This window comes from Fukomys damarensis, unplaced genomic scaffold (assembly GCF_012274545.1).
Source record: "Fukomys damarensis isolate Sample0158 unplaced genomic scaffold, DMR_v1.0_HiC HiC_scaffold_16, whole genome shotgun sequence".
In the NCBI taxonomy this organism is placed as follows: Eukaryota; Metazoa; Chordata; class Mammalia; order Rodentia; family Bathyergidae; genus Fukomys; species Fukomys damarensis.
The window spans coordinates 2,030,039-2,055,499 of NW_022900928.1; the positions used below are offsets into that span (position 1 = coordinate 2,030,039).

Consider the following 25,461-nt stretch of genomic DNA (forward strand, 5'->3'; position numbering starts at 1 on the left):
CTGTTTGTGAATAAACCTGTGCGTCGTGAATTTTTAGTGTTGGCTTCATTCTGTCACTGCACTGTATATCGTTTCCATTTGATCCTTTACAAAACTCCTAGAGCTAAGTCCCTCAGAGAAGGACCCAGCCCATCCGACTGCCGCATTTCACATTCCATCCCGTGACGAAGCGGGTGCAGTTTAGAGTGTGAGGAGCGTGTTGGCATAGGTTAGAGGTGATTTTCAGAACCATTTCGTGAGGTCATTTCTCTTCCGCCTCAGAATCGTTCATTTGTTTTCATGCGTTAGGTCGAATGGTACATGGTACGTACATGACGACGACACGCATTGTGTGTACACACGGTACGACTTGGGTCTTACTCTTCGCCGTCCCTGCCCTCCCTTCACCCCTCCACCCTCCCTGTTTACAAAGACTTCGTTTCCGCTTTTTCCTTTGCTCTTATTTCTTCCTCTCTCTTCTTTCCTTTCCCTACCACTCCCCATTTCCTCTTCCCCTTCCTCTTGGATCTCGTCTTCCTGTTACACATTTTTATTCTCATTTGTGCTTTCAGTTTCTCACACCGGAGAAGCTGTTTGGTCGTTACGTGTGTATCCTGTTTATTTCACTTACGAGTATGGCCTCAGAAATGGTTAATGCTTTAAAGATCACACAAATGAATCCGTACACCTAGTGGTTTCTGTTATCTCACATTACATGAGAAGAACTAATGTATGACGGCGAGGTTTATACTTACATTAGTGTATTTTAATGTACATTCAGTTGTGCAACTTAATGTATTGGTACATTACAGACTAATGTATTAATGTATATTAAATTATATGTTACCTTAATGTAGCTAAATACATTGGTTATAACGGAACAAAGATGAAAAACTATTACTATTTTGAAGAAGTTTATATCTTTTCTTATGTTTTTTTTAATGCCAAGAAATAAGTAATGTGGGAGGGAACAGACAACTTCAGAATCTACTACGTATCTAATTTACAGATAAGCTCCGCTGAATATAAACTCCGGCAGACTAAAACAGTCGGTGTCTATAACTTGCCATGTATCTTTAGCAGAAATGAAAATAAGGTCTTGCTTACCTGTAGCAAATTGTGTCCGGCACCTTGTACATTCTGGTCTTTGTAACACATGGACTGTCCATACGTGTTTTCACACAGTACCGACCACGCGCTTTTTGGGTTTACCCTCAGGCCCATGGTGGCAGCGTGTTCTCAGAACCATGCTTCGCGGCGCTCTGGGGAGGGCCTTCCGGCTCGTCGGCTACACTATTCAGTACGGCTGCATAGCGCACTGCGCTTTTGAGTACGTCGGTGGGGTTGTGATGGTAAGTTTTGACACCCAGGAATGTTCATTTTAGATATATATGCTGTTTTAAATCGAAGGAAAATGTGCTGTGCTTTCACTTTAATTGAAGTTATTAGCGAATAAAGTATGAACAAAATCTAAGTCTTGAGATATGAGTGTTTGCATCGGCGCTGATGTAAGAACCATTACTTTAAATACGTTCTGTATTCTGTTTACAGCGGGGGCTCACAAGGTTTTCTTAGTAGCTTCGTAATAGTTACCATATATTGACTATTACTATTTACCATCTCCAGGAAGTGTTTGCTGTTGTGCACTTAAGTCATTTAGCCTCTCGAACACTTGTGACGGATAACGAGGAAAGAGGTTCAGGAAGCTTACCTAACTTGTTCCGGGGCCCCAGTTAAGCAGCAAATTTGTCTGATTTCTAAGACTTGCTCATAACTACTGAATTTAACTCATTGATCAGAAAATCATTTGTCATGGCACTGTTAAAATGTTAAAGCTGGCCCTTCGAATCCTCAACCCGTATTTGTCCTCAAGTCTTGCCTCGTGAGTTTGCTGAGTTTGACTGTTCAGATCTGAGTGATTGACTGGCAGGCAAGCGTTTAATTATTGAGAGTATTCTTTGTATTAGTTTTACCTTAACAGACCAACAGGCAGACACCCTCAAGGTGTGCTACTGTAACATCAGTATATTTAACTGAAACTTCTCTCCTTCAGTTTTGAGTAAAAACTTTTATTTACAGATAGGTAGAATAGCGAGAGACTGATGTGTTTGCAGTTTTAAGTGGCATTGCTGATTTATTCCAGTTTTGAGATATGTGTCAAGATTATAGTTTTAAGACATATAAATATGAATGTCTTTAAAGTGCATCCTATTATGCCAGAAAACTGAAGTCTGTGTTGCAGCCCCATGCAATGGGTGAGGAAGGTGGGTCCAGTGCAGGGAGAAGTGAGCTGTGGTTCGAGCGCTGAGCACTGGGCGGTGTTGGATGGCAGCCAGGATTGGTGTGGAGTTTCCGCTCTATGCCGAGTGCCCAGTGCCAAGGGTGGCCTTCATTACAGAGCTGGGAAGTGAGGCGCAGGTCTCCGCGCTCACACAGCTTCCCTTCTACGGTGTGGCCACATCCGGAAACATGGAGAGCACCGCCGCGTGCACACAGCACAGCGTCATCGTGGAAACCGCTTGCACACGTGCCTAGCGCGGCCGCTGCTCTGGAGGGAAGCTTACTTGGGAACTACCGCCTTGGAAATCCTCCCCAAGCTGGAAGAACATTTCCCTGGCTTTCTTTTAAGCCACTCAGATGACTTCTGTTAAACTTGAGAAGGATTTGAACTCACAATTATAAAATTGCTTCTTTTTGCAGTGTTCTGGGCCATCAATGGAGCCTACCATTCAAAATGCAGACATTGTCTTTGCAGAAAATCTCAGCCGGCATTTCCATGGCATCCAAAGGCAAGTCTCCATGCGGACAGATTCAGGTTACGGTGAAGGTGCCTGTACACATTGTGCTTTTCTGTAGCGTCTTCATTTCACCTTTAAAACACTTGTAAGTCATCGCATTCATGACTGGCCAGATAAAATTGTGAGTCAAATATTTCTCAGTCTGAAAAGTTTTTCTGGTACTGAGGGTCGAACTCAGGACTTTGGGCCTGCCAGGCAGGCATGGCGCCACTGAGCCCGGCCCATCAGTCTCAGAAATTTTAAGTTTCATTAAGCATGTGCGGTCTCTTGGGCCACTGTCCCTTGCATTGCCATCCCAGACAGTTTCACAAGGAAACAGTGTGCACTGTCACTGGGTCCTGAAGTATTCTGAGTTGTCAAGTAGGGAGTTTAAGACTGTGTTCATATCAAATAACTCTTCTGCGTAAATTTTGAAACTACTCTGTAATTTGACTGATGCCTGTTATAATTTTTTCTGTACAGGCTATGATAACCATTTGATGATTTTTAGAGTATGGCATTATATAAAAGGGCAACTCTGATTCTCTAAAATGTTTTAGTCTATTCATAAGAAATCTGTACTTCCCCTCATTTTCGCTGTGATGTGACTGTGCCCAGCTGTTCCTGTTGTGCTATCATCAGTAGGTCCACCTTGGCTGAGGCCCATTTCTGAGAAATCATCCACAGTCATGGAAAGCCACTCCTGCTCACTCTCGCTGGCCCTTTGTTCTGCAGCGGGAAACTGAGGCTGTGTGCTCTAACACGGTCCCCCGGAAGCTGTTCAGATCTGCTTCAGGGAACCTGATTGTAGATATGGGGCTTATAAATGAACAGTCATGTCATAGGCTGTATCCTAACTCTACTTTCTCTTTGACTTTATCAAAATACCCTAATACAGCCTTTGCATTAACCAGAGACTCAGCCTTACTCTAGCATGAAGAAATCTTGGTTACAAGGGTTCTACAATTGTAAAGCATCCTTTAGGGGCTGAAACTACTCGCTGTACAGTCTTTGAATGAACAGCTCAATGTCTTATGTTTACCTCTAGGAAACAAAGATTCTTTGAAGGTTTCATTTTAACCTTTTTGTCCTGGGGCCCATCTGGTCATAGAAGAGCTTGAAGTCGGCATCCCGTCAGACATAGCAGAATAACTTTCAGCGCTAAGGTTGCCAGTTGGTAACTTCTACCAACTTTAAAAGTGTTACTGTTCTTGTTCTTTTATCTGCAGCACAGAATGCTGGGATTTCTGTTCCCTAGCAAGGTTTCTTGCTTGCTGCCTGTTTGTAAAGATAGAAGAGCCTTCCATTTAGGCAGCTGCAAAAGTCAGTGCATGTTGTGTCCACAGCACGTGGCTCTTTCCCATCAGCTGCACAGAACACTTATCCACGAGACAGTCGCATCCTGCTGCTTATTCTCCCAACAAAAGCTAAGGAGCACCTCGTGGAGGAGCCTCACAGAGAAGGAGATGCGTGAGATCCTGCTACCCCTTTTCTAAAGCGCACCCTCTAGTAGGATAAGGATGTTTACCACTGCAAATGAGAAAGGAGTTTTTTGGTTTTTTGTTTGTTTTTTTTTTTTTTAGTGGGGGGTACCAGGGCTCGAACTCTGGTCCTTGAGCTTGCAAGGCAAGCAGTGGAACCACTGAGCTAAATCCCTGGCCCTGAGAAAGGAGGTTTTAGGTAACAGTTCTATTATGTTAAATCCTTTTTGAAGGAGTTGAGAGTCCAAGAGATCTAACCTTTGATCTAACCTTTATGCATATATCTGGCTACCCTAACAAAACACAGTCTGCATTCACAGTGCTTTCTGTAAGAACAGCTTGACTGAATTACAGTTTGTGTTGCATTTTAAGTGCACAGCTTAAGGATCATATTGATTATTTGATCACAACTTAAACTTCATAAAACACCAGTGGAAAAAGTTTCTTCTTCCAGTGCTATCCCAAATTGGCTTTGATAGTGTGTTCAGATCTTCGCAGACTTGTTCTCTGAACAGTTAGTTCTACTGATAGGGTTGGAAAGAGAAGAGTGTTTATCCTATCTGCAAAACAAGGCAGTATTACTTTGCCACTAAATTATAGAATTGAATGGCCTGATACCTTTCTGCTCCTACCAAGTATAATTTCAAGACATGACTGTTGTGAGTACTGTTTCTGAAGTTTTTATGACATTTCTGATGAAGATAATATCTTTTATTCCCATATATAGACTCCCTCTTAGGAAATTTTGCTTTATCTCCTGCTGAACCTTATATTAATTACTATGTAATAATCTTAATTTCTTTCGACTTGGCTACCAAAAAGGTTTAGCATTCCTTGTAATACTAATATAGCAGTAATTAAATTTCTGATTTGTCATCTTACTTTTATTGCTACAGCTTTTGATATTATTTTGATATATTTATCTTTTAGTATAAATGACATCAAATTATCTCTGGAAATTGGTTCAAGTAGTAAATATATTAATTTTTTTCTTTTTCTTTTCATGGTACTGGGGTTTGAACCCAAAGCCTTCATACTGTGCCACACACCCCAACTCTCCTCTTTGAGATAGGGTCTTCCTGAATCGTGCAGTCTGGGCTGGAACTTGGATCCTCCTGCCTCGGTCTCCTGGTGTGTTGAGATCACACCCGCCACACTTAGCTTCAGTTCTGTTAAATACATGTGTTAGTGAACAGTTCGCACGCTGCTTATTTGACACAAAAAGAGCATTAGTTCTGCGCTCTTTGTCTACTTTTTGCTTTCTACTTTTCAAGATCTTTCTTACCTTGTTACTAGGTAGTGTCACTAACTCGGGAATCGTGCCTTCCCTGTGTAATTGGACCTACAGTGGTTTTATGTGTTTGACATCACATTTTATTTTTATAGTGTGTGCTTAGCTTTAATCTTATTTGGTTATGATTTTCAAATTTTTCCCTCAAATGTGTTCTTTCAGCAAACCTGATGAGTGTGAATATGCCTTGTCTGACGTACACGCTGTGACTGTCCTTCCAGCTCTGGGCAGCACAGATGAGGTGCTTTTCAGTGCCCTCGAGTCAGTCAGTGCTGGGCATTAAACTTCAGTTATATGAATTTGGCTCCCCATCATTTTGTTCTAAGACTTTGGGCACAGTAGTAAGATACTGCAGATATAGTGCAGATAATTTTAGTGAACCATTCGAACATTCAGACTCTTGTACATGTGATGCAATTGGAGATACCTTCTCCTTCACTCTCGCTGGATTGTGACCCGGAACGGGCAGTCAGAAAGGTCTCCGTGCTGGTGAGTGTGTGAGGGTTAAAGCGAGAGGATAATGGCCTTCTTGAAGTCACCTTAGGAAATGACGAAGCCAGCACCATGCATGTATATTCTTGATAAATAACACTGGTGTTTCTTTGACTTTTCCCCCTCAGAGGTGACGTTGTGATTGCAAAAAGCCCGAGCGATCCAAAATCAAATATTTGTAAAAGAGTAATTGGTTTGGAAGGAGACAAAGTCCTCACCACTAGTCCATCAGATTTCTTTAAAAGCCATAGTTATGTAAGTAATATTTCAGTTATGTTGTTCATTGCTATCATAGTTTATTAACATTGACTAAATACACCCAGAAAACACAGTAACTTTTCTTTTGAATGTAAGGAAAATGCTGTGTTTAGTATAATTTAAGTAAATCAAGAAAAATGTGGCCACTGAGTTTTGAGTTATTTTAGTTCCTATATAAATATGTCAGTAATAATTAAGACAGCCTGTTGGTGCTAAAATTATTGGAAAAAAGTTTGAGGAGAAACAGGTATGTTCATAGTCTCAACGTGTCTCTCCTGAGCTTTTCTTACAGAGTGAATAATAGCCACTTAGTGGAGAAGAAAGCTGCCTGATACCTCCTTAACCAGATGCTACAGGGTGACTTCACAGTGAGACACACAGGGACACAGTGAGGGACCAAGAAGGTCATATCTCATGGTATTCTTACCTGACCACATCACACAAAAGCCAGCCTCGGCCTAACTCTGAGCTCCATGTCCCTGACCAGTGCTTCTCCAAACTGCTGAGGTCATGAAAAACAAGGCGAGTCTGGAGGAGACAGAAGGAGACGGGATCTCTAAGATCAGTCTGGATTCCTGGTGTAGAGTGTGTCCTCTTCCTCATCAGTTGGAAATCTAACAACCAAAGTCTGCAGTTCTGTTTTTTAAGGTCAGGCGCGGTGGAGCACACCTGTAATCCCAGCACTCGTGAGGCTGAGGCAGGAGGATCGCCATGAGTGTGAGGCCAGCCTGGGCTAAATAGTGAGACCCTCTCTCAAAAACAAAACAGACAAAACAAACTCTTGAAAATGTTTAGAATAGGTATTGTGCCAGTAGGAAGAGTGCGAGAGCAGTAGAGAAGAACACAGCCTATGCTGTTCCTCGCGTTGCACGGCTACGGTGACAGAATTTGTGGGAGCAGCCACGGCCTCTGTCTACTCAGCATCTACGCCGCTGACTTTTGTAATTACAGCTTAACTTCCTGCTTCAGTTTTTGTGTCACTATCAAATTATTAATACAGCTGTTAAGTTTGTTAACCAACTTTACCCTAACACAAATAACTGGAGTAAAATTGTCTTCTGTGCAGTAAAGTTTTTAGATTTCTAGTAGCCTATGATGGCCCTGTGAGATTTGATCAGCAGACTCTGAAGCAGTCTGTTACTTGCCATCCATACGAGATGACGGCTCGGCTGTGCAGATGTTTCTGAGGGCTGTGAAGACTGCCGCACAGTGTCTGTCAGCTGCAGTGGTGATGTGGTGCCCGGTGATCGGCTTGCTGCTGTGGCCTTCATCATGCGCACCAAGTCCTTTAGTTGTTCAGAACGTTAGAGTCACCTGGGATTTCCCTCCACTTCTGAAACGTTCCAGTCACTTCCAAGTGTATCCCAGAGGCCAGAAGAGTTCTGTCACCAGAGTGAACACGACAGACACACAGTGACGTCCTCTGCTTGGGGACTTGCTCCTGTCTGCAGTGAACCATGTTGTCATGTTCTGTGTACGAGGTTAGTAGAGAAGCAGTCACAGCACAAGGAAGGGTTTAGACACGGTCTTTGCTAAGTAACCGGAAAAGATAAGCACAGGACTGTGAGATGGAAACTGGAAAATACTCTGCTTCTGGACAGTGTCCACCCATGTGTATGTTTCCTAAGTGGACACTGCCGTCTCTTTGCAAGCCTGCCCCGTTCTGAGTGCACCACACAGCACTGAAGTATGCACTCCCTCTGGCCGGCAGGCCTCGCCACAGGTTGACTCATTGGTCTACTGAAACAGCAGCCTGCCGAGGTGGGTACAGGTAGGATTCCATCCCGAAGACTGGCACCCAGCGGTGCATGGCAAGAAGGGCTGGGAAGTGAGCCCGTGGCCCAACTCCAGACTCGCTCTCCCCCGGACACCTCCGGGCCCCCGTCCACCTGTGCAGTCCTGCAGGCCTTCGCGGATCTCGTTGCTCTAGGAAGGAAGGCAGCTGTTTCTGATGAGGAGCAGTATTGCTTGTGACAGAGAAACCCATGTTTTTGAAGGTTTTTTCCTCCTTGCCAGTTGTTCTCAGCGGTGTTATTCTAGCACAAGAATTGTGTAGCGATTGCAAAACCCACCACTTCAGCACATGTTCCATTCATCAAGGTGATCAATGACAGCGAGAGTTGGTCCGGGTGTGGAGTACTCTGAAAAAGACACCAGGTGCTTGCGGCTCTGCCTGGGGAGCACAGGAGCAGTGTAGGAAGGGGCTTCAGGCTTTCCCCTGCCTCCTTTAGAAAAGCTGCTGCTGTCCTTAGATGAAGACAGTGCTACTCAGATCTCACTTGAGCTGCATGATGATGATCAATACGAAACGTGTCTTGAACTCCGGGCAAAAGACATCTGATCTTGTATGTAGGTGCTTCAGAAAGCAGAACAGCATGTTATCATTTGGAGCCTGGACTATAGCGTTAGCATAGGAAAGAAAAGGCATTTTCTTATAAGTTGGCATAAAAGGATAGGAAGAGTTCAGTGGTTAAGTGATGTGAAATCAGTTTGTTCATTCCAGAGTTTAAATCTACGTGGCAAGCAACCCTTCTAATTAGATTTCTTACATTAAATGTTTGGAAACCAAGACGCCCCTGACAAGGTGTTATCGCAGTGACGTTGCTTACTGTGATGTTCCTACCCAAGGCCGGTAATTCTTTCCCAGTATGTGGGCTGAGCATTGACTACTAGGATATGAGTTAAATTTGTGACTTAGAAGAAATTATAATCAGCTCAAACATCTTGAATACCTTGCATTTCTGCATATTCACTGCTGGAAGACACTACTTCATTAAAAAAAATGATTTAAGTAGCAGCACTTCACAAATAGAAAATAGTATGAATTGGCATTCTCCTGTTGGCTTGCACAACAGGCTGAACACAAAGTAAAAAACCCTATTTTATTTAGGGTCCGTTGTCTTCAGAAATATAGGGTCAGGACCCAGTCAGCACGCTCACATTTTGTTATAAAGCAAATGAGGAAAAGACAAATACACACTTCCGAGCCCACCTACCTCCCTTTCTGTTTTGGTTGCTGGGGGTTGAGCCCAGGGGCACTCTCTGAGTGCGATCATCGCGCCACCACACTGGCCCTTGCTCATCTCTGCTAGTCAGAGCGTGGCAATGCCTTCTGAAGTGCAGTCATTCTGATGTCCTGTCCGGACAAGCTTGTGTGCCACCTCTTCCTGGGGGACAGTTGCCTGCCGGCCCCTTTCCCTGTGGGGGTTGCCCGCCGCCTCCCGCAGTCCTCCTGTCACCGTCCTCAGCCCTCACGGTGTCTTTAGTGTTGGGAACAGTTGTTCCCCAGACCCGGCTTCCCAGCATTTCAGGACACCACTGTGCTCTGGTTTTCTTTCTGTGCCACCTCCTCCTCCTGAGTTTCCTGAGTTGGTGTCTCCTCTCGAGTGGCCCCAGGCCCTGGAGGAGGAAGGGTTCGTAAACTTCTGAGTCTGTATACTTACATGTAGGTCTCCTCACCTTATCTCGTGTTTCAGAGCCACCTAAATTATCAGCCACAGTCTCCTTCCTGCATTCCAGGTCATATATCACTGTTAATAGCACCACGAGTGGTTAACAGTCAAAACAAAATCCCAGTTTTCCTTGCCAAACAGACTCCTCCCACATCCTTCCCAGTCATAGGAAAGGCACCTATATTCTTCAGGCTGTTCGGGCTGTGAAGTTTGGAATCCCCCTTGACGCTCTTCCTGTTTCCACCCATAGGGAACCCTAACTGCCCCCGACACAGAATCCGATTCCCACTGTCTCGCCGTTGCCGGGCTCCGTCTCAGGCGGTGATGTCTGCATTGCACTTTGCTCGTCCCTTGTCTTCTCCATGCTTCCCACCTCTCCCACTGGCTCGCCCTGTGCAGCCACTGAAGGAAACCTTTCAGGTGCTGCTTTTTATTACCTGCCCTGTCCCTTTCTGCTCCCCTCTCCCAGTGGTTCCCCATGTCCATCTGGAAGGCTGTAGCTCGTGGTGGCCTCCAACACCCCATGCAGCCGTCCTTCCTGCCTCTCAGGCTTTGCTGGATCGCGGTCCTGCTCCTTCATGTGTGTGGTCTGTCTCAGGGTGGCCCTGCTGCAGTTGTGACAGAACTCCAGCTCACAAGGCCTGTTGGCTGTCCAGCCCTTTGCAGAACAGGTTGTTGTCTCCTTGCTTCTGTGTTTGTTTTTGAGCCAGAGTCTCGTACAGTCCAGGTTGCCTTGAACCCTGGGGTTAGTGTAGGCTGGCCTGGTGTTCCCCGTCCTCCCCGGGCTCCCGAATGCTGGGATCACGGCCATGCACCACCACTCCTGGCTGGAACTTGGTTCTCGGTGACAGGCTGTTTAAAGCTTTGTGGTTGTCTTTGATACCACAGATCCCGTTATTTGGTACAAGAGGTGAAATGTTTGCCAGACGACAGTCAGTTAGTTACCAGTGTAGTGTGGTAGTAGGTGAATAAAGAACATAGTATTTCTTATATTTTTCTCTGTGACTTAAAGAGTAGGTTAATGTCACGGTTATTGGCAAAAATGTAAGGGACCGGGACAGGTTTCTATTTTGGAAGAACTGCTTGAGTGTGCTGTGGTGCACTGGTGGTATAGTGCTGTTACGAGAGGTTTTGGAAATGTAGGAATGTGTTAGTAATACAGCTGTTTCATGTTGTACTATTAGAAAATGCTTTAATAAAGCTTACTGATGACTAAAAACAATCTCGCTAATTAGAGAGCATTAGCAAACAGTCACTTTTATAGGTAACACTGACAGTTCTTTAATGTGTACCGTGTATGTAGTGCCTAGTTCAGATCCCTGAATATCCCACTGCTGTTTTTGTGTGTTTAAGTGGCACTTACCGTAGCTGAATGTCACGGCCACTGGCCTTCTATTCCAGTCGCGTCATAACAGAAGATGCATTTCTGTTAAAGGCTACACATGTTAGTGTCGGCTGCAGACATACTAAACCCTCATGTCACTTACCAGAACTGCTTGATAATGCCTCTTACTAGGACTGGGGTGTCTAAACGGGCTGGCTTTTTGTAGACTTCAGTGCTAGCGCCCCACAGTCTTGTTTCCATTTCTCAGCCCTGGCTCCCAGCAATAATGCTCTGATTGCAGCTGCTGGGGAGGAAGCGGATTTACCTTGCAGCCAGCCCTGCTCCTCCTGCAGGCCCTCGCTGTGCTTCTGGCGGAGGGTTTCCCTCCAGAGGATAGCACCTGGGCTTTAGCAGTCCCCGACCTTCCTCCGAACACCCTCAGAGCAGTTGGGCTTGGTCTGTAGGGTCAGGTCCTGGTTTCACACGTGTGAAGATGAACATTTCAGTGTGCGGTATAGCAGGTCATCCTGAGACCAGTGCATGTCGCTCAGGCAAAAAGTCGGTGCTATTGGTGTGAATCTAGGAGGCAGAGCAGCATTTAATAAAATGCATTATCTGAGGCTTCCATACTTCAACTTGCTTAGAAGTAGTTGGGAGGAGTTAATAAAGAAATTGTGATCCTGCCGTCGGTATGAACCCTGCTCCCAGACTCCAGGCTGTTGGTATTAGGACAGCACTCCAGGGGCTGTGCAGCTTTCTTCTGAGGTACTGTCACCTTTCCTCAGCCTGCTGGGAAAGCTGTATTAACCAGAAAGACTGAGCTCAAAAGCCTTGCTATAAGCAGCACAATGCAATTCTGGTGGCAACTGTTATATATGTGACCTGCTCAGTCTTAGACACTAAACACATTTTCTCAACACCAAACCATTCTGTACTCACAAGAGAGATGGAAAAGGGGAACGACAAAAGCAAGTATGCCGGGCAGGGTGGGGCACGCCTGTAATCTCAGCACTCAGGCTGAGGCAGGAGGGTTCCTACATTCTAGGCTGTGAACCCCGCAGTGAGGTGAGCCCTCTGAGTGTGGCCCCAGCCTGCCCTCAGTGGTGACCCAGGGACTTCAGGGCGTGTGGCCAGCGTGTCCCAGAGTGGAGCAGCGGGAGGCTGCGCTGCAGGGTACAGAATGGGGCACAGGGTGCCCTGCCGATCACGGGCTGCTTTTCCCAGCTGGGACGCACATGATTCTTCCGGACGGAGGAGAATCTGAGCAGCGCTGGAGAGGGAGAGCACGGTGCCCAGAGCGGGTCGCAGCCTGAGAATGCAGCACGGGCAGGGAGCTTCCAGAAGTGGCCCCACGGAGGGAGAGGACGGTGGGAAGGGAACCCAGTTCCATCTTGGGCAGGGGAATAACCTGAGGAGACTTGGCTCTGCAATGACAGATCAGACTGTGCAAGGAAGCGGGAGAGCTTAGGGCAGTGAGTCAGTTGTATCAGCCACAGTGGAGCAATCAGTGAGAAGGGAGAAGGCAAGATTGCAGCGAGTAAGAAACTCAGGGCAGGATCAGCCACCAGAAGAAAGCATCACCCACATCAGCCTTGGCAGCAGGATGGGCAGTCGGCGAATGGGGGAGAGGGAGAGAGATGCAGTTTGAGACAAGTGTGGCACCTGGTTCCCCTGAGAGTGGACTGAGGTTAGTGACCACCGAGTCTATTCCAGCGTGTGGCCGTGTCCAGATGCGGTTCCGTGGAGTGACATCCAGGTGCTGCGGTGCCTTCCACGGTGTCCATAGCAGGTTCCCGCGTTGCCGGAGTCTCCACCAGAATGCTCCCCCTTCTCTCCTGTCATGCGTCACCGGAAACCACTAACTGGCAATTCTGGGTTCACAAAGCTAGGTTTCATTCTAAATAATGTGCCGGGTTTGGAACATTAGAATTGTGTTTCGATGAATAAAACACAAGGGTCTGTCACAGAGAAACATGCAACGATGCCTTTTTAAAAATGCTCTGGTAATATCAAGTACAAAAAGATCAGCACGTTTCATTTTAATCACTACTTTTTTACGTAGGGACTCGTTTTCTGTTGGTATTCGTTTCTCATACCGCTTTAGATACAGATCTTTTCTAGCCTGTCTGAAAGCAGGTGTACACAGGGACAGCACACATCGCAGAACTCATAGATTCATCTATAGCAGCAATGAATCCATGTGGGAGCAGAATTATGCGAAGGGACAGAAATAAAATTTTTGGTGGAAATATATCGACGTATTTCACACGGTATGCATCTGGTTTACCGACTATTTCAAACTTTTTCTGACAGCCCAAGAAAACTCATTATTTTAGTACTTAGCTTCCCTATTCTACTCTGCCCTCATAGGCCTGTGTGGCAGGAAGCTAGAATCCTCCCTGTAACAGGGCAGCAGGAGTGGGGATTCCAGTGTAGTCTGTCAGTAGAATATAAAATGCCTCGTTTAAATACTAATCCCAGACCAGAGCAAGTAGTGTCATATTTGCACATAGAACAGCAAAGGCGGAGGATGGAAGGGTCCGTTGTTTTGAGACTAAGATAGTGGTCCTGGGTGTCTAGGTGGAAAGGCCCGTGTCCTGGCTTTGGTCCCAGACCTCCACCTCATGCCTTGGGCAGGTTTCCGGAGAAGTGGACACTTCTAAGAGTTCATGTCACGGCTTGACAGTGTTGCCCGGTAAAAGACTAGAAGATGGTAGCTATCACCCGTGACTGAATTTCATTAAATCATTGACTTTTTTCACAGTTAATGTGATTTTTAATTATAGCAGATTTAGTTCAAAGACTTGCTAGCACTAGAGCTGTATGATTCACTGAATGCAGCATAAATAGCCTGACAGTGATCACAATCAAATCGCAGAGCACAATTCCCGCTGCAGAGCGTGTTCCTCCTTGGGAAGCAGGGAGAAGGTGAGCCCGGGGCAGCTGTGGTCTGCCCTTCCGGGGCGGCGTGCAGCTTGCATCTGCCCACTGGTTTCTAGCACTCTTCCTGAACACACTTCCCGGTCTCAGCCGCGCAGAAGAGGCTGCAGAGCTGTCCCTGGAGCTCAGGACCCACCAGCCCAGGTCTCAGCCCTGTCTGTTTACTTTTGGGACAGAGACTCCCTGCGCTGGGCTCCAGCTTGCTGGGGTGACAGGTGTGTGCCACATGGGCAGGCAGCCCCACTTTTAAGGAGAGAAGGGCAGTAAGAGGTTCATCCTACATGGACAGGAGAGTAATAGGCAGGACTTCACTGGAGAGAAAGCAGCAGCTGTGCAGACAGTGCTCATGGGACTCATCAGCTCGTGAGCCCGTCCATCCCTGTCTGTAGAAAAGAGACCTCTTTGTCACTCCTCTGGCCTTGGGAAGCAGCGCACTGCGTGATCTAATGGGCTCACAGAGGCAGAATGTGAGTGAGAGTCAAGGCAAGGACAGGGTCAGGAGCCAGGGCACGGGGAGCCTGGCCCACAGCAAACCGCCAGAGCGATTCCTGCCTTCCGACTGCTCCCTTGGGATTCAACTCTTCCGGTGATCTGCATACCCCAGTTCCTGGCTCCTGATGGGATTACAAGGCTATACTTGAATTATTTACTGATGCCATTTCTAGTTTTGATGTTACCAGAGTCAAACAAAAAGTGAGTTTGGTGAAACCCTTTTACAACATTATTGTGAACAAATTATCTCATTTTCCAAATATTCTTTCGGGTAGTGAGCAGAGTTACTCTGGCCACATCTGAGTTATTTGTTGTGGTTTAAACAGAATATGCATTAGCTACTTAGTGGTGTGGTAATTTGACTTGATACTGCCTACCTGGAAAATACTAACATTAAAAACAAGTATATAGGTATTAATTGCTAAAGTAGTGTCACTTTTATGAATATACATTTATCATATGAATTTTTCTGAGGCACAAAATTTGCATTCTAAAGTATGATTGAAAAATACTATAACAATGAATGTTTAAATTTTTAAAACTTTATTACAGTAAAGGGCAAACTGCCATGAATCCCCTCCCTTGAAGCACGCTTACCTACCACTCTGGCCGCTTTGTGCAGCAGTCCAGAGTCCTCTCCTGAGTGTCTGGAACCGCGGGCAGGAGGCGCTCAGCCAGCTCAGTGAGGCAGCTGAGAGGTGGGCTGGCTGTCCCGGCTGAGGTGAGGTGTGCCACAGCCCAGGGGGCGACCTCGGGCCTTGGGGAGAAGAGGGCCAGCGGCCTGCACCTGTGTCTGAGGCAACAGAACGATTGAGATTTAAGCAAAAGACAACCAGTTTCTCTGTGGTGTTCACTGAAAACATACAGATCTACAAGAAAGTTGTGATTATGAGAAGTAACGGAACCATTTGCAAAACACTTGTTAACTGGAGTACCTTTCGGACTTGGTTGTAAAGATATAGCTTCTTTAAAAATACATTTCCATCTACCAGCTTATCCTGACATAAAATTTTTTTCTCTTACCTTGTTTGAATCTTCTGCTTCTGATATAGCCAAGAGGTCAGCATAACCGACAGTGTCATGTTTCATTCTGTCCTCTGCCTCGCTGACACTAGCCGAAATGGCCTGTGCTTCGCATGTGAAGGAGCGAACTTGCGGCTGCACTGGTGTTCGCAGCGGCTGGGCTGCTAATGTACCGGCACTAGTGCTGCATGGAGGAGCAGAGCTTGCCGTGTGGGTGGGCATGAGGGCACTGTCTGCACTGCTAAAGCAAGAATAAATACAGAACCCAACGAAGTGCCTCCTAGCCTCATCGTGACGGCAGGCTTTCTATGTTCCTGCTTTCAGAAGTACAGGTGTCACTGGAAGAGAAAGCATTTTAAAATGCGCACACACCCCACATTAGAACCGGTAGCTATGATGTATCGTTATAAATATGGGACTTTATAACACTACATACCCTTCCCTGCAACTTTTTTATTGACTGCACCCGAGAAATCTCTGCATTAGTTTGGTCTTTGTTTTGTTGCTTTGATGAGCGAATCTTGCATAACTGAACCATACGTCATATGACCTCTGCCAGCTGAGAACTTCTGTCCTCTTGCTCATCTCCAGGCTCAGCTAGGACTGCAGCAAACCTTTGCTTTAGAGCACCGTACAAGCGATCATGCCGAGTCAGGCAGGTCTTTTCTATGGCTTGTGATAGGGAGAGGGTAAAACACAGGCCATACGCTGGAGACTCGAGTCTTGAGGCAGGAGGATCATGCCAGTTCAAGACCAGCCTGGAAAAAAAAAAATTAGCCCTCACCCAAATGATTCTCTTCATACTGTGACAACAGGCACCTTGAGGAAGGCAGGCTGGAGGATGAGGTGACAGCACAGGCAGCGGCCAGCCTTCACACCGAGGACATCCCCATGCCTTACTCCGTGATGTAAGGTGGGGCCTGGCTGTGTTGTTGGATTGCCCAAGATGGGGCTGCACTAGCAAACTCCTGCCTCGGCCTCCCAGAATGCTGGGATTTCAGGTGTGCACCATGCCTGACACTGATATTTTTTTCAGTAAACTTATGTCCTTTCTCTATAAAATAGATTTAAGTGCATCTAAGTGCAAAGAAATAACTTGGAGGATTTTGACAAATATTTCTACATATGTTACAGACTCATAACTTCTTAAAAGGAATTTATAAAATTGTTTGCTTCCATTCATTTTTTAAAAAGGTAATTTGTCACACAGGTAAATGTCCAGTTCTCCTATTAAATGCTGCTGAACACAGTGGAAATACATTTCTTCCCAATAGATCGATTTTATCCAGTCAGTGACCCAACTTTCTTGTGTAAAAGCTGTACAATGCAAACTTGAGAGAGTAGTTTTCATACTGTGGCTGGAGAGGAACCTTTAAGCTTACATGGATGGAACAGATGCTAGCAGGCAAATGGCTCAGAAGGCAGAAGACATTTTTTGAAAGTAACGTTTTATCCTAAATTTGATGGCCAGTAAGAATTTAAACATATTTACCAGTTGTCACATGGCCATATGAGATAGGGCCTTACCATTTAGGATGGTCACCATAATTAATTCTATGACTGATGATTTTATAATGGGTCCTTGTGGTTGTGGATGGTCATTACCAAGGCAGAAGGCAGGAAGATACGGCTCGTACAAAGGCAGAGCAGCCTCTTAATAAGAACTCTGACAAGGCCCTCCACTGGCATGACGAGATTATGTATAATTGGTGTCACGATCAATTACCATGCAGTTCTTCAGGAGCATCCAAGAGGGCGGCCCTGGAGCTGGCCCTGGGATGTGGAGGGGCTGCCCTGCTGATGCTGTCACTGAGGCAGGAGGGCACATTTCTGGCCAGCATCCTCATGACCTCTTTTGAAGTCTGTTAAATTAATGACTCTGTCACACTGTGTTGATCTCTTAGACTTGAATAACAAGTAAGTGGGAGCTGTATGATAATAGGTAGGTCTTTTAAACACTTCAAATCCTTGATCTTTAGTAAGTTATGCTACCGTGCAAGAAGGGAAAGCTTAAGTGTCCATCTTAGGGTTCGTAGGTATTTTGGGACTAGCTTTTTAGTGACGGTGTCCAGGCGTCTGTTTTAAGGGGCTGCGGTTCCCTCTACCTGTAGGTGCCCACGGGCCACGTCTGGCTAGAAGGTGACAATCTGCAGAACTCCACAGACTCCAGGTTCTACGGCCCCATCCCATATGGACTCATAAGAGGACGCATCTTCTTTAAGGTACAGTTTTCTGCTTGGCATGTCGGCTTTATTCTCAGAGCTGGAGAAATAACTATGACATCTTCAGGCTGGTGGGACTTTGGGTTGCAGTACTTACACTTCATGAACACACTGGCCTTTACCAAACATTACTCCCTGCCTCCTGCTCTTACAGGGGGTAACTGAGAAGGGATTCCTTAACTGTAGCCAAGAAAACTTACATTTGTGTGCCCCCACGTCTCCATTCTCTCTCGCACGGTCACCTGGAAATAACGTGCATGAGCGCCATGCAGCACAGGTGTGCAGCGCTAGGGAAGGTGGCTGCCTTGCGCCCCACCCTCCGGCAGAAAGGACGGTCCGGCCAGTCTCCGCAGCAGGGTAATTAAAGTCCTGTATGCTTCAGTGTTAAGCCTTAAGCACCTTAGGTCAAAGGTGTAGTTCGCTTCTTGAGGATAAGCATATTTATACGTTTGTGTCCACATACCGCACACACGAGTTCATGTATGTTTAAGTACATAAATAACTGCTGTAAAGTGTCACACTGCAGCAGAAACTTACTCATGATGAGCGAGGAGGAAGCATTATCGATCCCAGAGGAGGGAGGAGGAAAGGGGAATGTGGTGAGGAGACAGCCTCACCTTCTTTAACCATCTCCACCTCCTGTGGATTTTACAGATCTGGCCTCTCAGTGACTTTGGGTTTCTGCGTGACAGCCCCAATGGCCACCGGTTTTCTGACAACTGACAAATGTTTATTCCTCTGACCTGATGAGTCTCCTGGTCCAGTGAATTTATGACGACGGTGGAAACCATGTACTTTCCTTACCAATAAACGATTTGCTATATACTTTGTTTTTAATTCTTAAACATAACAAGCAACACACTGCAAATTAGTTCAAATTACCTGGACAAAAATGTAAATTTTACAGTGCTATACAAACATTCTGCAAGGACAACCTGGATGAGTACCTCACTCTTGGAGTTTTGCTTTGATAGGTACAATAAAGCTGAAGCGAAAGGGCTACTCTTTCTTCATTTGTCAGCCACATTTTCAAGGCGGTGTAGTAACTGCCGTGCTTATGTGTTCAGCCTGACAGCACCAAGCGTCCATCTGATGAAGACCTGCTAAGCTCCGTTTACAGCCTGGTCAACTGGAGTAGGAAAGTTCCAGAGACCACAGAAGATCTTCCAATGGATTCTGCTTTACACTTGTAGAATATGAAGTACAGTGCAATACCTCAGTTGTCAACTCAATTTGTTCCAAATTCATGTTCAAACACCAAAAAGTTCAAGAACTGAATATATTTTTCCCCATAAGAAAAATGGAAAACCAAATAATGGGTTCTGATTATACTTAAAAAAGATTACACTTAAAAATTCATTTTTCCAGGACTTTAATACAGTTAACAGCCCTCGGTTGTGGAAATACTCCCTAAAACAGCTAAACACCGTAAGTATGGTACATTAAATGTCCAAACAATACAGCAAGTGCAATTTTAAGAACATTTGTCCGGGCCCTTCCCCTTGACTTGAGGCTTCCCAGCATAGCAGAAAGCGGCGTGAAATTGGAGGAGGAGACTGCCGTTTCTGGAAGGAGTCTCCTTCCGTAGTGACTCCTGGCTGTACTTTCTGGGGTCTTCTCCCTCCGTCTTTTCTTTTCTCACTACACATTTGTCCAACCACCTGCTTCTGCCTCTTCAAACTGTTCCTAGAGTGAGAAGTGTCATCTGCAAGGCCCATGACAGGCTGTCCTGACTGAGGTGGCCACTTCCACATCACATTCATGTCTCCTGTTGATGAGCAGGGAGACCCTCCCTGCCCTACTCCTGCCCAGCTTTGTCCTCAGCTGCCGCTCCTGAAGAACCTGAAGTTCTTCAGTGGCAAGGTGAGCTTCGCTGCGGCGCACGGCACCTGCGAGATACAATGTGCTCCACACCGGGCTCCTCCTTGGAGCCTTCAAAGCTGTCACTGCTTCTGGCCACAGCTTGGCCATGCAGCACGCAGGGTCTTGTAGAGGGTTCCCCAGGCTCTGTCGAGAAGGAGAATGCCGTGAACATGTGAAGGGCTGACTGGGCAGGGCCTTTCACAGCATGTGGGAACAGTGTGCTCTGGTGGGTCTGTGAAATTAGCAGTGACTTGCTGGACCATGGCTGAATGAGAGGAGCTGTATTTGGGGCCAAGGACTTATCAGTGACAAAGGAGCATTTATCATCATCCAACACCCTCCAGGCCCGGAGGACGAGCAGGAACACTATCCATTAGGAGTGGTTTTCCAGGCAAGTTCTCCTGTCCAAGCACTTCATGGACCGACTTAGTGAGAAACAGTCTGCTTCCCAACGTCGTTATTTACCCTTCACATCACTTTTGTGGTTTTCTTATTTAAAAACCCATGGGTTAGAGCACAGTCCCCAGCAGTGGTCCACAGGGAGAGCCCGTCTCGGGCTGCTGGCCTGGCAGTGCCCTTTCCTCTTTAGTGTGAGGTCCCGTTGGACATTTCTTTCCCAGAACGTCTAGCTTTGTCACACTGGACACTTGCTCAGCCCTCAGCCTCCACATACTCAGCAAATCCAGCCTCACAGGTACTGGCTGTGTCTTTGACTGTGCGCCCCCCTTCCCTGGCCTCACTACCTTGTGCCTGTTTTCTTTGAATTTCTCAAACCAGCCACAGCTGGCTCTGAACATTTGAGGCTGCTCAGCACATGCTCCGCAGTGCTGTCTGTATGTCGATGGAGGTGTCTGGCTTTGTTGAATATCACCATTGACATCCAGTTTCTCATGTACCTGCCCTCACAGTAACTTTGCAACCTCTTCCATGGCCTGGGGTCTTGGTTTCATGGTTAACAATTTCACACCTTTTACTACATTAGCGGCTTTAATCACATTTTTTCCCATAAGTGTTTCTAATGGTGACTTAGCCAAGTTGTATTCAGCCACCAAATCAGACAAGCAGCGACCTATTTCAAATTTCACAATTTTTTTAACTCTGTTTCTCAGTTTTGCACTTAGCCTTACTGCTATCACTTTCTTTGGGGCCATGGTTACAATATTTTATGCAAATAATACCCCCAAAAAAACACGATGACTGAATGTGGTCTGGGCCAAAGTGGCGCTTGGAGTGAGGCATCGACCCTGTGTCCACCGAGAGATGCAACGTGTGATTCACTCTTGGCCCGTACAGGTTTTGTCTAGTTGGATTTTCGCTCAACTCTCTAGCAACGTTACGAACACTGAGCAGATTTTTTCGAACTTTGCTGTTCAAGTGGTAGACAGTTCAAGTAAGTCCAGGCATGGAGCTGTTCGACAAGCGAAGGAAACAGCACTGCATCAGATACAAGGGAATGACACCTCACGTGCCACAGTCCACGAGTCCGGTTCATCATCCCAGGGAACCCGTAATGTAGATAGTGTGGTCCCATTGCAAGGCTCCGGAATAGGCAGAGGGAAGCACCTGTTTCCGGTCGCTTCTTTAAGTTTCCGTTCCCTGCGTTTCACATGAGGATGGCAGTGCTCACAGCCAGGGCTCCCAGCTGCTGCTGCCCCATGCCACCCTCACCCAGCCTTGCTCATGGGAGAACCAGCTCTGTGCATCCCACAGGGGTTCTGATCCATAGAGAGGCCACCGGGCCTGCGCCTCCGGCAGCCAGAAGCAGCTCTGGCAGATCAGAACCAAGTCACTGTAAAGGAATGGATGGGCTGTGAGCCAACACAGGAGAGACACGCTCAAGTCTGAAAAAGAAAATTCTTATTTTCCAAGGAGCAAACAAGTTCTCAGATATCACTCCACAAAATACAATTTATAATTGAAGTCTTTTCTTTGGCAATGTAAATATGAATTCTAAGTCCACATATATGAGGAAGTTCATTTTCTACTACTCCATGGTGGCTTCCAGTCAGCCTCTCCTGGCAGGGTGCGACTGCACAGCTCAGCTGTCACGAAGGAGCTCCACCATCAGTGAACACGTGTCACAGGGAACCAGGCTCACGGCTGCCGCCTCCTGCTCAGAAACAAGGTATCTGCCACCGCACCGGCAGCTCAGAGAGAAAGAACGGTCACCTGCGAAGACAACAAAATAATGCTTCAAATGCCTACAGGCAACTACTTCGTTCACACCCTCAAAAATGCAGTTTATTCCATAGAAACTGCAAGACAAAAAGCAGAGCTAGGTGAGGCTCGGTAAAGGAGAAGTACAGAAAACACTACTTGTGTAGGGGCGGTATTCAGACAGCTTCTGATCTATCTGATCTAGAGAAGAATCTACGCGCACAGGAAGGAGACGGACCAAGGAGCTGGGGTGGGGTGCTTGGAAGCAACCAACAGAATTCACTAAGTGTTCAGTCTTCTTGAGACTTATGTACATTTTACATTCTTCTTAAATGCTACAGTGAAGAAAGAGGTCTCGCTTGAAAGGAGCATGTCATTTGCCCTGAATTCTGTCCTTTCAGAGAACTGTGCCCAACTCTGATCAAGCTGGACACCTGCTGCTTTCTGTCTGTGGCACACATGTGTATGGCTGTTTGATTGGTGTTTACAAAGGACGGAGGAGCCAACAGCAAAGCGCCTGGCACAAGACATCCAAAAGATGCATATGGGGGGGGCACGGTGGTTCTAATGGCAGGACTTATGGCTGCTCTCTCCTTGCGAAGATTGAATGCTGGCGTCATTTGACTTAAAGAATTTCTCATCCTTCCATTTTACTATCTGGAAAGAAGCTGCCAAAACTTCTCATAGTACTTACTCATCATAGTATCTATGCCATTACTCTCAGAATTTGTTACTACAGATAAACGAAGTAAATCTCAAAGGGCTCAGGACTTCTACAATCAAATATCTTCATTTGACTCCTAAACCCGATTAACATTTAGATCTGAACACACATGTGAAGGGGGGAATCCAACTGCCCTGCACTTGCTTTCTATCAAGATCAGTCTTGAAACACCTAGCACTTAAGAAAGCCAAGTGTACCTGCTTCTTTTATCAAAGAAAACAATGAATCCAGTCAACCAACCCTGTTTTGTATTCTCCATAAAGAAAAATAACCCTGAATTCAGAAATGCAAACAAACCTCTTCCTATCCAGGCCAACACACATGCTGTAGCATATTTTCAAAGAGAATTGTTTCACTGTTAAATTTTCTAAAAATATACTTATTCTAACCATTGATTTTCTTAGGCTAAATCTCCCCCTCTTGTTTTCTTACCACTTCAATGAACACTGAGAAGAAATCAGAGGTGACATGTACTTAGTAAATGACACAGAGGACACATGGGTTACTGTGGATGTTGTCGCTGATAATTCCAAATGTTAATGCTAAGAAGTCACATCTTGTGCAAATTTCTCATTCACTGTTGCCATCCAGCATTAACACCGTGGTTTAAACACAAGGCACGGAGCTGCACAGGTAAGCCAGTGAGGAGGGCCTCCCATCTCGGACACTGCACCCTCCCCAGCGCTGGTCTTCACCTACCAGGGTATTTCTGAAAAAACAGTTCCATTTGTCCAGGTGGTCACACTTTTTAACTTCATATGCTCATCTTGCTCTTTCCCACTGCAAACAATTCAAGCTTACATGATTGGTTTCTAAACATTCCTCCAAGAATAATGGCTTCAAGAACCGCTGCTCTGTTTTTATCTCAGGATGAGGATGTTACCATACCATCACAAAGCCCTAAACTTAAATATGGGCCATGCTTTTAAGATGAGCCGTGGTGCTTGCCAATGACCCACTGCGCTGACCTGGATTCTTCCACTGCTCCCCGTGAGGAGGGGCTCAGGGTGCCCCAGGACAAAGCCCTGCTTCTGGCAACCTTGCTCTTTCCTGCTGGACATTTTCTTCATGTTCGTATTTACACTTGGATCAGAAGGTCTGTGTATTTACTGACAGATGTTTGAACCATCAACCAATATTTTTAATTTAAAATAAAATTTAAAAATTATATTTAATTAACTTCAAAAAATGGATTTTAAGCAATCCACTTCATTGCACAGATCTCTAATGAATGGCCTGTCCCTGTGTCCCTCCACAGCCAGCCGAGTGAGCCCACTGCTGCTGTCCAGGCCTCCAGGCAGGGCCCCTGCTGCTGAGGGTGCGGAGACTCAACCCCAGCAGCCCCGGTCATATGGACCCTTGAGTTCCCAATTACACAACTGCAAACAAGAGTTTCCACTCTGGGGTTCCCGCTGGGTGGATGAGGGCAGAACAATCTTATCAAGAAAAACACCCACTTTTATAAAGCACTAAGAATTTACCATTACTGAAGTAAAGGGTTTCAAGAATAGCTTTGTTTATCTTCTACCATCCGTACTCATTAGCAAATTTTTATAAGCCTTTAGGCTGAACAAAATTTGAGTGTATAAGACTTCTAGGAAATAGCACCATTTTCTTCCTTTGCCCAGAGAAGTAAGGAAGTGTGAGCTACCCATGGCTTCCGTATTTAGAGAGATGTTTTCCTAATTCAATGGCATCAACCCAGAATAACTAAGAATGTGATATTACATCTGATTCAATAAAGCTTTAAAAGGGAAAACGACATGACTTCATGATAAAGGGGAGGGACAGATTGTCCTTTTCCTCCTGAGACCTCATCAACAAGTGAGAGAGAGAAACCAAACCTCCAGGTAGAAGAGCAACGTGAAAAGCCTGGTCTGACAGGTTTTATCTGTGAATTCATCTCAACAGTCAGCAAGTACATGAATGGAAAAAAAATCCTTCTTTGACTTTACCACATTATAGAGTAATGCAAAATCAAAAGTAGTAAAAACGGGCTGGGGATTTAGCTCAGCGGTTCGGTGGCCTGCCTTGCAAGCGCAAGGACCCAAGTTCAATCCTCGGTACAAAAAAAAAAAAAAAAAAAAAAAAGTAGCAAAAACAAATGGAAAAAATCTTATAAGAATATAAAATCTTATTAGAATAGAAAAATAACTTGAAATGATCCAGAGGGGTCATCAATAAAAATAAATGAAGTTTAGAATTAAACAAAAACAAGCCAAACAAAAGGAAGGCCAAGCTATTACTATCTTTTCAAGGTTTCCCAACACTCTGTGGGGTTTTTCCCCTATTAAAAAAAATCTCTAGTATTTGTCTTCATGGTAGACAAAACCAAAAGAAAAAAAAAAAAAATCCAACCTTCATTCCAAGACATTTCTTTAAGATTCATCTGAGCGTCTACAGGTCCCATACTTCTGAGCTCATCTTCTGTAAAATAGAAAACAAGATGCTTAATTTTTTAAAAATAAGTTTTATTTTATCCCATCCCCACCCCCCATGTAGAAAAGCTTTATTTCCATTTTTTCCTGTAGAGGCTTCACTTTGATACATTAGCTGTGAAGGACACAAAAAGGCAACTCCGGTATGGTCATTACAATTCTTTTTTTTTCTTTCTTTCTTTTGAGACAGGGTCTTGCTATGTAGGTCAGGCTGGCCTTGAGCTCACAACAATCCTCCTGCCTCAGCCTCCTGAGTGCTGGGATTATAGTCATGCACCACCACAGCCAGCTTGTTCCTACTCTTATTAACTTTATCATTTAAAAACTCAGTTTACCATCCTAACAGTGTACTGGACTTCGGAGGACTACAAACTGCAGAACAGTCAAAATTTGGCCAATTTTTCACAAATATGCAACATACAAAAGCATGAAGTCAGTTTGACATTTTTTTGTCATCAGCTAGTAACCTCTGCTTGTGAGAGACTGGAGAGATCTGTCAGATAAATTATGTCTCACTAAGAAGGCAGCAGCGCTGGGTGACAATAGCC

At 45.5% G+C, this 25,461-nt stretch overlaps 2 protein-coding genes across 5 annotated transcripts in view; one reads left to right on the forward strand and one right to left on the reverse strand.

The window, feature by feature from the left end:
• Immp1l (inner mitochondrial membrane peptidase subunit 1) overlaps nucleotides 1–19,010 on the forward strand; it is a 57,143-nt gene extending 38,133 nt beyond the window's left edge. For 2 of the 3 annotated variants that reach the window (XM_010640412.3, XM_010640417.3), the window contains 5 exons: nucleotides 1,198–1,331; nucleotides 2,680–2,768; nucleotides 6,149–6,275; nucleotides 17,621–17,731; nucleotides 18,386–18,997. In XM_010640412.3, the coding sequence (XP_010638714.1) occupies nucleotides 1,198–1,331; nucleotides 2,680–2,768; nucleotides 6,149–6,275; nucleotides 17,621–17,731; nucleotides 18,386–18,454 (530 nt within the window). In that variant the 3' untranslated portion in view covers nucleotides 18,455–18,997. Of the gene's footprint in view, nucleotides 1–1,197; nucleotides 1,332–2,679; nucleotides 2,769–6,148; nucleotides 6,276–17,620; nucleotides 17,732–18,385 lie in introns of all 3 variants that reach the window. The other variant, XM_010640414.3, reaches the window with a different exon arrangement.
• Nucleotides 19,011–20,649: 1,639 nt separating this feature from the next.
• Dnajc24 (DnaJ heat shock protein family (Hsp40) member C24) overlaps nucleotides 20,650–25,461 on the reverse strand; it is a 42,614-nt gene continuing 37,802 nt past the window's right edge. For both annotated transcript variants that reach the window (XM_010640410.3, XM_010640411.2), the window contains exons 4-5: nucleotides 24,834–24,902; nucleotides 20,650–21,763 (exon numbers count right to left, since the gene is read on the reverse strand). In XM_010640410.3, coding sequence (XP_010638712.1) covers nucleotides 21,633–21,763; nucleotides 24,834–24,902 — 200 coding nt within the window. In that variant the 3' untranslated portion in view covers nucleotides 20,650–21,632. The remainder of the gene's footprint in view (nucleotides 21,764–24,833; nucleotides 24,903–25,461) is intronic.